Source organism: Microcaecilia unicolor, chromosome 4 (assembly GCF_901765095.1).
Source record: "Microcaecilia unicolor chromosome 4, aMicUni1.1, whole genome shotgun sequence".
NCBI classification, from domain to species: Eukaryota; Metazoa; Chordata; class Amphibia; order Gymnophiona; family Siphonopidae; genus Microcaecilia; species Microcaecilia unicolor.
This window is the reverse complement of record NC_044034.1, coordinates 102,196,359-102,211,850: the sequence shown is the minus strand read 5'-3', so window position 1 is coordinate 102,211,850 and position 15,492 is coordinate 102,196,359. Positions and strand designations below refer to the sequence as shown.

The 15,492-nt window shown below is 42.9% G+C and overlaps 1 protein-coding gene across 1 annotated transcript in view; it reads left to right on the top strand.

Annotated features, from left to right (window-relative positions):
- NAA16 (N(alpha)-acetyltransferase 16, NatA auxiliary subunit) overlaps positions 1-15,492 on the top strand; it is a 444,477-nt gene that overhangs the window by 303,473 nt on the left and 125,512 nt on the right. Inside the window, exon 12 of the mRNA XM_030200546.1 lies at positions 8,980-9,132. Coding sequence (XP_030056406.1) covers positions 8,980-9,132 — 153 coding nt within the window. The remainder of the gene's footprint in view (positions 1-8,979; positions 9,133-15,492) is intronic.

The window sequence follows — 15,492 nt, the reverse complement described above, 5'->3', positions numbered from 1 at the left end:
CAGGTGGTCAACAGTTTAAGATTCTACTAAGAGCTGTAGAAGTCAATGCGGACCAGAAGGGCTCCCAAATTGCCTGGAACTGTCAAACAGGAGGAGTTGAATTCGCTTCCTCTCCATTGTATCATTGCCACTCTCCACTGCTGGACCAAAGGGGCATCTTTAGCTAGCCAAGCTGTTAAGACCACCTTCAAAACCATCAGTGTCGCCCATCAGAGAAATTTGGTGGTCTCCTGTCTGCGAGGGGCCAGCTCAGGTACAATGCCAAAAATTAGTCTCTGTTGAATTTGCACTTGGAGAGCTGCAAGTCGAGAGACAGATGTTAATACTGACTACCACAGAGCTTGGATCACTGGGCAACTTCTCATGTCCACATTTAGGACATGCCTCTGAGGAACAGATTTTCATTAAAAATGCTCTTAGGAGAGTAATAGTCTCATATTCAATTTGTATTTTAACTCCCAGTAGGGGATCTGTAAGGTCCTGCAGACCCCTGATCCTGGATAACAGGTATCCCTCCGGCAACTGGTGCCCAAATCCGCTGCCCACGTTTGTTCTAGATGCACGAAATTCTGTTGGATGGCATGGTCCTTAAGGTGATGATGATGAAAGATCAATGGGATCTTACGCTGATATTCCAAAGTCAGGGCTGTGTCCAAAGTAGAGAATAACAATATTACTGTATTTACTACAGGTGTGGGTATAACATTTTTTACCACCCTACAGAAGCGATAAAAAGCCTTGCTTCCATGGAAAAAAAAAAAAAAGTGGGTCTGGCATCTCTGTCTGTCTTCCTTCCTCTTTCCCATTCCCTGCGGCGTCTCTACCTTGCACTTGCATCCACAAGGAGGATCCGCTTGCTCCAGACCTCTCTGTCAGCTCCTGCCTTCTGATGTAACTTCTGTTTCACGAATGAGGAAGTTACATTGTAAGGCAGGAGCCAGCAGAAGGAAGGCCCTGGAGCAGCCGAAGTGCAAGATAGAGAGACTCGGCGGGGAGGGGGAAGGAAACAATGTTAATGCTGGATCCTGGGGGGGCAGTGTGGCAGGGTAGAGATGCTGGAGCTGAAGGGGTCAGCGATACTGGACCTGTGGGAAGGAGGGGAGGGCCTGGAGCTGAAGGACAGAAGTACTGGACTCATGGGAGGGAGTGGGCTGGTATTGGATCTGCAGGAGGGAAGGGGGTTGAAGCTGAAGGAGATTGAGGCAGTTGATCCGTGAGGGTGGGGGTTGGAGCTGAAGGGAATGGTAGGTGCTGGAGCCCCTTGTAGGGAGGAGGGGGCTGGAGCCAAAAGGAGGCGAGAGGTGCTGGAGTCCCATGAGGTGGGGTCTGGAGTCAGCGAAGGGAGAGGGGTGCTGGAGTCCCATGGAGGGGGGGATGCTAGGGGGAAGGAAGTGAGAGGGGAGAATAAGGACAGGGACACAAAGGGGCAATGCTGCATGAGGATGATATTTGGACACAGAGGAGCAATGCTAGACATGGAGGAGTTTAGGAATACAGAATGGAGATGTTGGACTTTGGGAGACATAGGGACACAGGCGTGATGCTGGACACAGCGGTTGAAGATAGAGACATAGAGTGGTGTTGATGAATGTGGGAAGATGGACATGAACAATTTGCTGGATGGGGAAAAATAGGAAACCTAAAAGAGAAATTCTGAACATGGGGAAAGATAGGTTCAGAGAGACAGAAGATGGTGAGCATGGAGAAACAAAAAATGTCAAATGGACAGGAGACCCTGGCGAGTGAGTTTTAAAGACAGGGAAGCAGAAACCAGAGCCTGGGACCAACAATGACCAGATGACAAAAAGTAGGAAAAAATAATTTTGTATTTTGTGATTAAAATGTGTCAGCTCTGGCAGGATACACATTTCAAATCAGTGTTAGATATGGCTGGGGCCCAGGACAGAAATTTGGGAAGGGACCCCAAATCCCACTACGAGGCTGTGCCTTCTTCAGCTTCCAGCAGCTTAGTTCTCTCTCTCTCTCTCTCTCTTGACAAGGGCAGTTGTCCTAGTTGCAGTCTTCTAACACCATCCCTGGCATGTGTGATCTTTATTTTTTGCATAGTATAGGAGAAAATGTATATATCATTCTATTTCTGTGGTGTGGCTTCTTGTGGTTTTGGGTTAATATGTTTATCATTTTTGGTCAGCTATTAAGTATTTGGCATTTATGTTCTGTATGTGACACTGAGGTATTCTGTTAGCATGAATTTTCTATATAGCATGCTTTAGTAATTTGGCTTGTTCTGTTTTCCCGATAGTGGAGGGGATATTTGTGAGGAGAGAGAGGGGCTTTGTTGGTCCTAGTTCTCATTTGCCATTTATAAAACGACAGTTGTACAGAGTATTGTTTCTTTTTATACTTTAATAAAATTATTTAAATATAAAATCATAACTCTTCGAGGCTTGTGTGGATGGGATCAGGCAGAGCTCATGGGGACAGGGACAAACTTTGTCCCCGCATCATTCTGTAGTCTAAAGTCTCATAAATCGCCCTTGTCGAGCAGTTTTTTGGAGTATTGTGTTCAGTTTTGAAGGTTGTGTCTCGCTAAGGGTGCAAAAAGATTTGAAGCAGATCAGAGAAAAGCAGTAAAAATGGTATGGGGTTTGCACCGCAAGATGTATGAGAAGAGACTTGATATGTACTCTGAAGTGGAGTGGAGGAGTGGCCTAGTGGTTAGGGTGGTGGACTTTGGTCCTGGGGAACTGTGGAACTGAGTTCAATTCCCAGCACAGGCAGCTCCTTGTGACTCTGGGCAAGTCACTTAACCCTCCATTGCCCACCGCATAGAGCCTGCCATGAGTGGGAAAGTGTGGGGTACAAATGTAACAAAAAAAAAAAAAAAGGGAGAGGAGAGATGGGGGTGATATGATAAGACATTCAAATATTTGAATGGTATTAACCTACAAGCAAACCTTTTCCAGAGGTAGCAAGGCAGTAGAACTAGAAGACATGAATTTAGGTTGCAGGGGCATCGACTCGGGAATAATATCAGGAAGTACTTTTTCACGGAAAGGGTGGTAGATACCTTGAATGCCCCCTCCTGCGGAAGGTGGTGGAGATGAAGAGTAGCAGAATTTTTAAAATGTGTGGGATAAACACGAAAGAATCCTGAATGCAAAGAGAATGGAACAAAACTTAGCGATGCTTAGATGACAAATCCAGTAATTGGTAGAGATCAGCCTCCAAGGTGGAGAAACAAAAACATTACAAACTTAGCAAGAAACATTCAAAGGAGTAGTACAGAAGAATGACACTTCCAAACACATGAGGGAGCCAAAGTAGTCATACACAGAATTTATTCAACTCACAGACTTGACACTGCACTGGTTGCGCCTGCCTAAGGAGTCTAACCATTAGAAATAACAATAACATTTAAAAATTTATTCAGTAAAAATTATAACAACAATTATAATAAAAACATCTTATTCATATATTAAGATTATATATGAATGAAAAAAAAAATAATAAAATGATGACTCATAAAAGATGAAACAACAAAATGCTATTCATATAAAATATGTAGATAAGTGTAACCTAAAACAAATAAATCACTGCATTTTTCTACAGATTGCTTTATCTTGTGCTTGCAGACAGCCTTTGACAGCATTCTGTCTGACTCGGGTACTTTTCAGTATAGCTTCCTTTTATTCTCCCTTCGTTTTTAAATGGGTCTCATTGGATTTTCAATTATAAGCAGTTTTTTTTAGCCTTTTTTTATATATATTCATATCTCACTTGGTTTTAAAATATTTGATTTGAACAAATTTTAGACAGCCCTAATGCTGATGCATCATTGCACTACTTACATAAATATTGTCCAAAAGGCTTGTTATGATGCAATTTAACTGCTATATTGCCAACATTTCAAATCGATATTTCTCATGTTTTTCTGTTTCAAAAGAATTAACATATAGGGTTGGATTATTTTCTTCAGAATTGCAATAAGTGTATTTTATTTTATTTTTTCTAATACATAGTTTAATTTGACAGTGTATACTACATTGCATTCAGTCTTGTTGTATCCTTGACCAACTACATTTTTTGACAAGAACACCATAATTCCTATTGTACAAACATTTCTGTCCACACTACATCCTTAATGTTTTGCATTTTACTATACTGTCAATATATTTGGATTAGGTTACACTTATATGTACATATTTTATATGAATAGCATTTTTAAAATCTTTAATGGTTCATTGTTTATCATTGTATTGTTTTCCATTCATATATAATTTTAATATATGAATTGTCGGAACATTTAATGTGTTGTTAACTTGATTAATGCGTTAAAATTTTCCCAGTGAGTTAAAAGATCACTTGGCCAGGTCTCTCTCCCGTTCTTTGTTTTCTCCCGGGACCTTACCTCTCCAATGCTCCAGTAGCCCCCCACCGTCTTCTGTGCAGTCCAAGTCTCTCTCTGTAACAGGAAGTTCTGTCAGAGGGTGTGGTACTTCCTGTTACAGAGGCTTTGGGTGAGGCAGGAAGAAGGAGCCACTGCGAGCAAGCACGAGGAGGAGTTGCTGAATCTTGTTCCACCCCATGCCAGCGCTGTGAGGAGCTACCATGTGGGACCCTGAGACAGAGAAAGAGGTTGGGGGGTGGTCCCACCAGACTGCCAGTTGCTAACCTGACCAAGAGGGAAAAAAAAAGATGTGGGTGTACAGAGACTTCGGATAAGGCAGGGAGAAGGAGCCGCTGCATGCCAGCGCCGTGAGGAGCTGCCAGTTGAGACCCTGCGATAGAGTGAGAGAGACGAATGGAGGAGGGACTTCAGACAGTGGTGGGAGAAAGAGGGATGCGGATGGGGGGGTGACCATAGCGGGAGAAAGAGGAAAATAGATGGGAGGGGGGCAGCAGCAGGAGAGAGAGAGATGGGGAGGATGGAGGAATTAAAGAAGGGAAATGGTGGCCATAGAAGGGAAGGGAGGAAAAGGGGAAATCATTTTAATATAAGCGGCTTTCTAGATTGAAGGAGCAATACCAATCTCTGCAGGGCTTGTGATCAAAAATGGAGATTGTGCCAGGAGAGGGAATGGGAGAAGGGAGATGGTGCCAGGGGAGAGGAAGAGAGGAGATGGTGCCCATGGTGGGGAGGGAGGTTGGAAGAAATGGTGTCGGGGGGGGGGGGGGGGGGGGAGAGGGAAAAAGGAGGAGATGGTTCCCATGGAGGGGAATAGATAGTAAGAGAGGGTGCCTGCCTCCTCTGACAGAACGTCCTGTTTCAGAGAAAGGCTTGGAGGCAGGTGAGAAGCAGTTTGCTTTCACTGAAGCGGTCAAGGCCGAGGGCTGTGAGGAGCAGGGAGAAAAACCGCACAGAGGAGAGGTGGCTGCTGGAGTTCTGGGAGAGGTAAGAAAAGGTACTGGGGGGGGGGGGGGGGGGGGTAAAGAGACACATGCTAGAAATAGGGGATGGATGGAAGAATAAAAAAAGGGATATGGTGGCCATAGGGGAGAAGGGGAAAATGATCATGGATGAAGGGAAGGGAGGAGAAGGTGCCAGGGGAGAGGAAGGAAAGGGTGGACATGGTGCCCATGGAATGCAAGGGGGGGGAGAAGGGAAGATGATGATGAAAATAAAATCACCAGACAACAAAGGTACTAAAAAAATTTATTATTTGGTAGGGCTGCACAATTAGCGCCGGCGACCCCACACAGAGCTGCCAGAGCCACCAACCCCACTCGGAGCTGGGTCTCCCCCCTTCACAACTGTGAAGAGAAAATGGCAACGGACAACGATAAAGTTTTGCTGAATGGTGAGGTGACTTTCATTTCAAGGACAAGACAACTGTTTGTTTTGTTTGCAGATATTGTGGTAAGGATTTCAAATACCATAGAAGCCTCACTACACTGACCTACCACCTTAAGATATCCTTTTACTCACTCATCAAAAGCTTTGGTTCCTGGAACTTCAGATTCATCTGACAACCAGAAAATTGAAAAATTCTTCAGAAAATCAACTGTTGTAAGTAACGCAAAAGCTGATGCAATGACCAACATTGATACAATGGATTTATTGATACAGTGGATTGCTATGGACTGCATAGCGGTTAATGTTGCAGCAGATTCAGGGCTGCAGAGACTTCTCCAAGTGGCCACTTCTGACTTTACTTATGTGTTGCCTTCACAAGCTACCATTAGGTAAAAGTTATCTGAACTTCCTTGTCATCAGCAGCAGATGAATCCATTACGAATGGGTTGTGTCCACCTACCAGCAGGGAGAAATAGAGAACACTGAAAACCATAGTGCCTCTAGGACGGCTAGCTCCATCTGCCTGTCAGTATTTGTCTATCTCCCAGCAGGGTTGGACGCAGCTTGTTCAGCTTCTTGAAGATTCTGCCTGGGGTGGCTCCTGTGCTTTTGTCAGTTGTAGCAGGGGTGTTGTGGCTAAGTGGAGCCCACTTTAAAGGCACATAGGTTCGCCCTTTCCCTGCCTTACCCTTCCCCCTGTGTGGATGCAGGCATATAGGTTCGCCCTTTCCCTGCCTTTCCCACCCTCTTCTGTCTCCGCAGTACCTTTGTAGCTGTTTGCCTCCAACTTTCCTCACAGTGTTAAAAAAAAAAAAATCGTGCTTTGACAGCGCTGCTATTTCTGAGGCTTTTCCTGACTGTGCAGCGTGACCAGAGCTCGTGGACTCGGTCCTTTGAGGTAAAAGCAGTACTCAGCTCCTCCGGGGAGGGCCTGCGGACGGCGTTCCGATCGGGTGAATTTGGCGCGAAGCCGCCACTTTGAATTTATTCCGCCGTTTTTCGGTGATGGCTGCTGAGGGAGTTAAGCGCTGTTCCCGTTGTGGACTTCTGTTGGGAATGAGAGCTATCTTGGTACAACTGTGCATTTCATCGATGAAAACTGGTTTCTTCATTCGATGGCTCTTGGAATTTTTAATTTTAAAGAAAGACACACAGATGAACATGTGGCTGACCATGTCAAATATGTACTACTTGAATGACATCTTTGGGATACAATTTCTACTTTCGGGACTGACAATGCTAGAAATATGGTGAAAGCATTCCTTCTGCCATACGAGTACATTCCTTGTAAGGCGCATGTACTACAGCTCTGTGTAAATGCTGCTATACAAGAGGCTGAAATTGATGTGGCTCTTGCAAATGTTGAAAGATAGTATGTCACTTCAAACACTGTTCTGCCAACACTTCAAAGCTTCATAAACAACAGTGATTTAAAAGAATTGCCTGAAGAGCAGCTGATCCAAGAGGCGCCAACAAGATGGAATTGTACCTTTTGATATGCTGGAACGGCTGCAGGAACACAAGGAGCCAGTAATGTCAGCTTTGGCAGAGGATAAAAACTCACTTGCATTCTTAAAGGCAGAATGGGAGAAGATTGAAAAACGTTGTAAAGTGCTTGAGCCATGCAAATTTGCTACAGAACACCTTGGTGGTGAGAAATATGTATCCTATTCTGCTCTGTCTACAATTTGCCATTTCATGCGTGAGTTTACCATACCTGATGATGATTCTGCATACATAATTCGCTTTAAGGAGGCATTTTGGTGCAGAACTTAGCAGGCGCAAGCAGAGTTTCAGTGCTAAGTTTTTATCCATAGCATGTGCTTTGAATGTGCAGTTCAAGAAGTTGACATTTCTTAATCGTACAGAACATGAAGATACTTGGGTTTCCATCAAACAAGTGCTTGCTGCGGAAACTTCAAGCCTTAGACCTTTACTTCCATCTCCCAAGAAACAACCACAGAAGAAAATTAAATTCAATCTGCCACCTAGCTCTGATGATGAAGACGAGGAACAACCTGTTGGTGAACTGTAACTTTATAAAGCAGAGCACACTTCAGCTGGAGAAGTTCATGTTTTAGACTGGTCGAGAAGATGCTGCACTGAATACCTAGCTCTCTCAAAATTGGCAAGATGTTACCAAATATTTAGACCTGTGATTGATAATGGTCCCCTCCCTTTCAAAGAGATGGTTTGGACTTTGCAGATATGATTAGAGGGCACATTGGAGTGGGCGAGGCTTAGACTAGTAGTGTAATGTCATGTTTCTATTACACTCTTTAGCTGGTAAAATGGTTGCAGTTGAATGATAAAGTTCTTAAACTGTTAGTGTAGACCAGGGGTGTTCAACATCGGCCCTCACTTAGTCAGTTTTTCAGGATTTCCACAATGAATATGCATAAGATATAATTGCATACAATGAAGGCAGTGCATGCAGATCTCATGCATATTCATTAGGGGAATCCTGAAAACCTGACTGGTTGTGGTCCTTGAGGACCAAGGTTGGACACCCCTGGTGTAGACTATGGTAATAAGTACTCTGGACTGTTAAAATGCCTGGGTGGTTCAGATGTAAGGAGGAGGATGCAGGCTCCACCATCACTGGCCAAACTACACTGGCTCCCATTGAAAGAGAAATGTAAAATTAAAATCCTGATGCACATCTTCAAAATTTTGAGTACTCAGAGATCAGGTTATTTAAATAAGTTGGTTAAATGCGTGATGGGTAGATGCTTTCAATCATCCCTGCTTAGTGTTTCATCTGTTAAAATCTGTGGCAGGCTAAAACATTTTTAAGTGGTGGCTCACAGGTTATGAAATGCCCTCCCATATGATGTACAGGCATTGGATACTTTACTTTTCTTTAGGAAACATGTTATACTGTGTTTCCATGGCAGTGATCAGGTAGGGGAATATCACTTTTTTTCTGGTAGTGAAGTGGCAAGGCTTGATGGTAGTGTTGGGGTGGGGGGAAGTTCTCTTGCAGTTGAAGATATGTGAAATAACAGGCTTGCCTCTTTTATCCTTCTATACTACCTTGAATAATGCATGTCAGATTGGCTGTATATAAGTGTTTATAAATAAATTAATCCATCATATGGATGCTGAGTTAAACATCTTAGTAACAGTCTAAATGTGTAAGACTACGTTACATTTTAAAAATGGATGGAAATATAGAATAATTTTGCATCTGTATGTTTACTTTATTCTGTCTAAAACAGCATATAGGTAACCTGAAGGAAGCTGCCAAATGGATGGATGAAGCACAGTCTTTAGACACAGCAGATAGATTCATCAATTCCAAATGTGCAAAATACATGCTGCGAGCTAATCTGGTGAAAGAAGCAGAGGAGATGTGTTCAAAGTTTACAAGGGTAACAAACATTTTCTTTTTCTTTATTAATGGGAGCAGGGCTATAGTTTTTGCCTGGAGTGGAAATTGTGAAAAAAATGTATTTGTTGTAGTAAGTGTACTGTTTCATTTCTCTCCAGTGCTGGAACTATTGATTGAAACCTAATATGGCTTTGTATAGTACAGAGGTCAGCTCGCAGTTGCAGTGTTGGTCTCTGCTGGGTATTCTTATTTCTGGAATCTCAAAACTTAAACTGAATTTTTGTTTTCCATTGAAAAGCAGGATGAATCGGGCACACAAGTGGGTGACATCCAATGGTGCTGACACTCTGGCTCTCTGAGTAAGTTTGGGCTGTGACAAAATGTCAATCTAAAGTCAGTCGCCTTTGAAAATTGTAAGATTGCAACATGGAGTTTAGTTCACACTGTTGCAATAGTAAACTTGGACTGTCTACCCTCCTCGGCTTTTTCGAGGAGTATTGCCAAATTCTTTTCATTCTAGAGCCCATATGTTTTTGGGTTGTCCTTATTGATTTGAAAAAAGAAAGACAAAATTCAGAAGAGATTTCCCGAAATAATATTCCAGCCTGTTGGTGTTTCTTGCTGCTCTTTGGGTTTTTTTTTTCCCTTTTCTGCTTTTAAGTTTCAACAGTTTATTGATAACACAATGTAAGAAACAACCAATCAAATCGGTGAATAGCAGCTTAGATCCAGCATATTGAATTTCAAATAAGTTAGAGTTAGTCATCAAACAATTTTACAAAAATTCCTTCCCCCCCCCCCTGCCCCCCCCCACCCAACCTCTAACCCACCCCATTCCTTTCCTTTTCACTATTAATACAGCAACTCTTCTTCTAAACAAAAAAAAGGGGAGAGGGGAGTTTGTACTGCCCACCATACTCTCTGCATACAATCAGAGTCCTCTAAAACGTCCCACCCATTCTGAAAACAGTCTCCTCGCACCATCACAAAGGCACAAAAGCCAATTTGGATTGAGAATCAGGCTCCTGGCTCTATGTGACAGGAACAAATTTACACATCCCACACTTCATGAAACACCTTCAGGCGTTTGGGGGAGCACCTCCAAAAGCATCAAAGCATCCATACAGTTTCTCCAAGCCCAGAAGGAAGGAGCCTCCTCCCCTACCCACACCCCCAGAATAATTCTCTTGCCTATAGCTCCTGCTTTGAGGACAAACAAAGCCTGAAAGCGATTTCGAATATGGAAGACTTCATATTTATCCAATTAAAGTCCTACCAAAGAAAAGGGTACTGCTTGGCCCAGCAACTTAGATAATTAGCGACATCAAGCCAGAACCTCCTTATCTTTGGGCAACCCCAAATTGCATGAAAAAAGGAGTTCTGACCCTGTCTACATTTCTGGCATGTTGGGGAGTCTATCGCACCCAGCTTAAAGAGTTGTTCCTGCATTAAATATGCCCTATGTAAGGTACGAAATTGACACTCTCTCAGTTCCACACTTACTGAAATCTCTGGGATACGCTTAACAAGAGTACATGGGTCCACCAAGGCACCCGACCTCCCCAAATCTCGACACCATTTAGCAGTAAGGTCTCCATAATTCCAAGCAGGTAAGATAGCTTGTACCGCCTTGTATAAGGCAGACATGGACAGTCCCCCCTGTCTGAACTTGTCAAAAAATGCCTGTAGACTACTACCTAGAGAAGAAGACAATGCGGGCACATCCAAGGAACAAACATATGCCAGGAAGTCCTTATTCTCTGCTACCCCCATCACACACAGTGTGTGCCAGGGAAGCATATTACCTTGACTATCTAGCACATGCTGCAACACAAAATAACCCTTCTTCTCCCAATGCTTAAAGCTCCCATTATGTTGTCCTGGGGAAAATTGCAAATTACCTACAATCAGTAACTGATCCGAAATTGGTACCAAATAATGCTACACCTGTCTCAGCGATCGAAGTATTACACTACGACGAACCTCTGGTGGCAGAAGACTCGTCGCGCAGTGCAAAAGGGAATTAACATGCCATGGAAAATAATAGGCTGCCTCATAAGTGCGCGGCGTATAATTCTGCTCTTCCAGTATCCACTCCCCCAGGTGTTGAAGCAAGCAAGCATAATTATACAAACGTAAATTTAGGAGGCCCATTCTGCCATGTCTCCAAGAGCCAATTAAATATTTAAAGGACAACTTTGTTTTTTTCCCAGCTCAACAAAAGTAAGACAGTAATTTCTGTAAAACAGCTAAGTCTCGTTTTAATAATTTAAGAGGTAATAACTGAAGGACATACAACCACTTGGGAAACAGTACCATGAATCGTCAAAGGAAAATGTGCCCATTTAGTCAGCACCGCGTGTGTATAATCCAATAATACAGAGAGATTGATCTTATAAAGCAAGGCCATAGTTTTCGGTAAGTGGATACCCAAGTATCAGAAAGAAGAAACTTCACAATGCAAGGGAAATGGTCCCACTCATCCATCCTTAACCGCCAACTTAGTGGGCATCGCAAAGGATTTGTCTAGATTTAATTTAAAGCCCGCAAAATCTCCGTATTCACCAAAACTCTCCATCTGCGCCTCCAAGGACGCCTGTGGATCAACAATATGTACCAGTAAATCATCTGCAAATGCGGAGAGCTTAAACTCCTGGGAGCCTATATGGACCCCTTTAATACCCTGATTATTACCAATCTTCCTAATCAGAGGATCTAATGATAAAACAAAGAGCAGGGGCGACAACGGGCAACCTTGACGAGTGCCCCGACAAATCTCAAATTCCGAGGAAAATATTGCATTAACCTGGAGCCGTGCTCTAGGTGACTTATAAAGAACATGAATCGCCTCCAAAAAGAACCCCGATATCCCATAGCGACGAAGTACCGCAAAAGGAAATCCCCAAATCACACGATCAAATGCTTTCTCTGCATCAAAGCTAACCAACAGAGAAGGCTGATCTGTCCATTCTACATGTTCCATTGAGAGGAGAAGCTTTCTCATATTTTGAGTTATAGTCCTTCCTCTGACAAATCCCACTTGTGGCCCCACAATCACATCCGGCAGCACCTGTGCTAACCTATTTGCCAATATTTTTGCAAAACATTTTGTTTCTGTGTTCAACAAAGAGATCGGTCTATAAGAAGAAGGTTGCGTAGGGTCCCAGCCTGGCTTCAGCAACAAAGTAATTTGCAGAGATTGTGGGAGATCCCCTGCAGACACAAACTGAGAAAAAAAGGACTGTAGGGTTGGCACAATTGAAGGGGACAAAAGTTTATAAAATTCAGCTCTAAAGCCATCCGGCCCTGCCGTCTTCGTCAAGGCACTTTGCTGGATCACCAAGGCAGCTTCATCTTCCCCAATTTGGGCATTGAGCCAAGCCAAAGCCTCCACCCCCCCATCAAGGTAGGTCCAAACTTTGAAGTATATCTCCCCATCCAACACTGTATCCTCCGGTTGAGCATATAACTGCTGATAATACCTTTGAAAAACTTCAGCAATCTCTCGATCTGTTCGTACTTTAGTACCATCTCCTCTGTCAATGTGAACTATGGCTCGTGAGCCCCCAGACTGCTTAATCAAATTAGACATAAGTTTCCTAGCTTTATTCCTGTGAAAATATTTATTTTATTTGTTACATTTGTATCCCACATTTTCCCACCTATTTGCAGGCTTACTTAGTACCGTAAAGGCGTTCGCCTGTTCCGGTATGAACAAATACAGTAATGTGGTAGAATAAGGTTTGTGTGTACAGACACAGGGAATCATAGAGAGGAAGAGTTATTATATGTCCATTACGAGCTTTGTTTTCGATGTGTTGCAGCGTACAGGCATTTAAGTTGAGTCGGTAGGGTATGCCTTTTTGAACAGGTTAGTTTTTAATGGTTTCCGGAAGTTTAGGTGATCATAAGTTGTTTTCACTGCTTTTGGTAATGCGTTCCATAGTTGTGTGCTTATGTAGGAAAAGCTGGATGCATAGGTTGATTTGTATTTGAGTCCTTTGCAGCTTGGGTAGTGGAGGTTTAGATAGGTTCATGTTGATCCTGTTGTATTTCTGGTTGGTAGGTCTATGCGGTCTGTCATGTATCCAGGGGCTTTGCCGTAGATAATTTTATGAACCAGGGTACAGATTTTGAAAGCAATAGGTTTTTTGATTGGGAGCCAGTGCAGTTTTTCTCGGAGGGGTTTGGTGCTTTCGAATCGTGTTTTTCCAAATATAAGCCTGGCTGCTGTGTTTTGAGCGGCCTGAAGTTTCTTTATAATTTGTTCTTTGCATACCGCATAAATTCCATTACAGTAGTCTACATGGCTTAGTACCATTGATTGTATCAAGTTGCAAAATGTTTCCCTCAGGAAGAATGGTTTCACGCGTTTGAGTTTCCACATTGAGTGGAACATTTTCTTTGGTGTAGATTTCATTTGGTTCTCTAGTGTGAGGTTACGGTCGATTGTAACACCGAGAATTTTCAGGCTGTCTGAGATAGGGAGGGTATAATCTGGGGTGTTTGTTTGTGGGTTTGTTCATATTGTATTGGGATGAGAGGATGAGACAGTGTGTTTTTTCTGTGTTGAGTTCAAGTTGAAATGTGTTTGCCTATGAGTCCATGATATTCAAGCTGAGCTTGATTTTGTTGGTGATTTCTGTCAGATCACGTTTGTAAGGAATGTATATTGTGACATTGTCTGCATACATGAAAGGGTTAAGGCCTTGGTTGGATAAGGATTTGGCTAGTGGGGTCATCAGGTTGAAAAGGATCGGTGATAGTGGTGATCCTTGAGGTACTCCACATTCTGCTTTCCACGTTGGTGATGTTTGAGCTTGATTTCACTTGATATGTTCTAGTGGTTAGGAAACCCTTGATCCAACTAAGTATGTGTCCACCAATCCCGAAGTAATCTAGGAGTCTTAGTAGTATTTTATGGTTTACCATATAATTGATATTTATAATACTGAATTGATTTCAATGCCCTCTAATGAAGGAGCTCTTGGAGAGAGGATTGGAGCGCAAGTAGTGAATTTTTTTAACCCCACAGTCGATGTTTCTGCGTAATGACGCCGCACCTGTACCAATTGTTTTTCTAATTGCAATATTTCTCTATCTCTTGCCTTGCGCTTAAAAGAATGGGCCATTATCTCTCCTCGTAACACCGCTTTAGCCACTTCCCAATAAATAATTGGTTAGTCTTTATAGCCTTCATTATGAAGCTGATAGTCCATCCATTTTTGCATTTAAAAGCTCTCGGAAGGCCGGGTCCCAGTATTTTTTAGGAGGAAAATGCCATACATACTGAGCACCATTTGGACTCTTCAGGTCTACCGAACACCAAATGTAAGCATGGTCTGAGACACTGTACACTCCAATTCCAGCCGAACCTACAGAGGAGAACAATTCCGAGGACAAAGCCAATAGTCAATCTGGGATTGTGAGCCATGCGCCCTTGATAAATGCATAAAGTCTCTGTCCATTGGGTTTAATGTTCTCCAAAAATCCAGTAAATCCAAACTGGAACACAACAATGGAATTCCCTTTGTTACAGAACCCACCTCTCCCCCAAGCATGGATCTGTCCAAGGCAGGGGTGTGAACCATGTTAAAATCACCCCCCATAATGATGGGTATATCTACAACTCCGGCCACCTTACGTATTATGGACTTCATCCAATTGTGGTCATAGACATTGGGTCCGTACACATTGCAAAGTAATAGGGGTTTTTTGTTTACAGAAACTTTAACTAATAAAAATCTACCTTGGGTGGTCTCTCATAAGTTCATAAGTATTGCCATACTGGGAAAGACCAAAGGTCCATCAAGCCCAGCATCCTGTTTCCAACAGTGGCCAATCCAGATTACAAATACCTGGCAAGATCCCAAAAAAGTACAAAACATTTTATACTGCTTATCCCAGAAATAGTGGATTTTCCCCAAGTCCATTTAATAACGGTCTATGGACTTTCCTTTAGGAAGCCGTCCAAACCTTTTTTAAACTCCGCTAAGCTAACTGCCTTTACCACATTCTCTGGCAACGAATTCCAGAGTTTAATTACACGTTACCGCTATTATATCTCCTCTCAGCCGCCTTTTTCTCCAAGCTGAAGAGCCCTAGCCGCTTTAGCCTTTCCTCATAGAGAAGTTGTCCCTTCCCCTTTATCATTTTCGTCGCCCTTCTCTGCACCTTTTCTAATTCCACTATATCTTTTTTGAGATAAGGTGACCAGAATTGAACACAATTGTTTGATGTGTCACCAGATCCAATCCTTTCTGGAAAAGAACCAGGGGACCAGCCTTATGACCCACTGCTGGGGCCTCTTCCACATGTCCAACCCACCAACGCTTAAACTTGGAATCCTCTATAGATGACAAGTGGGTCTCTTTTAAGAAAACAATATCAGCTTTCTGAC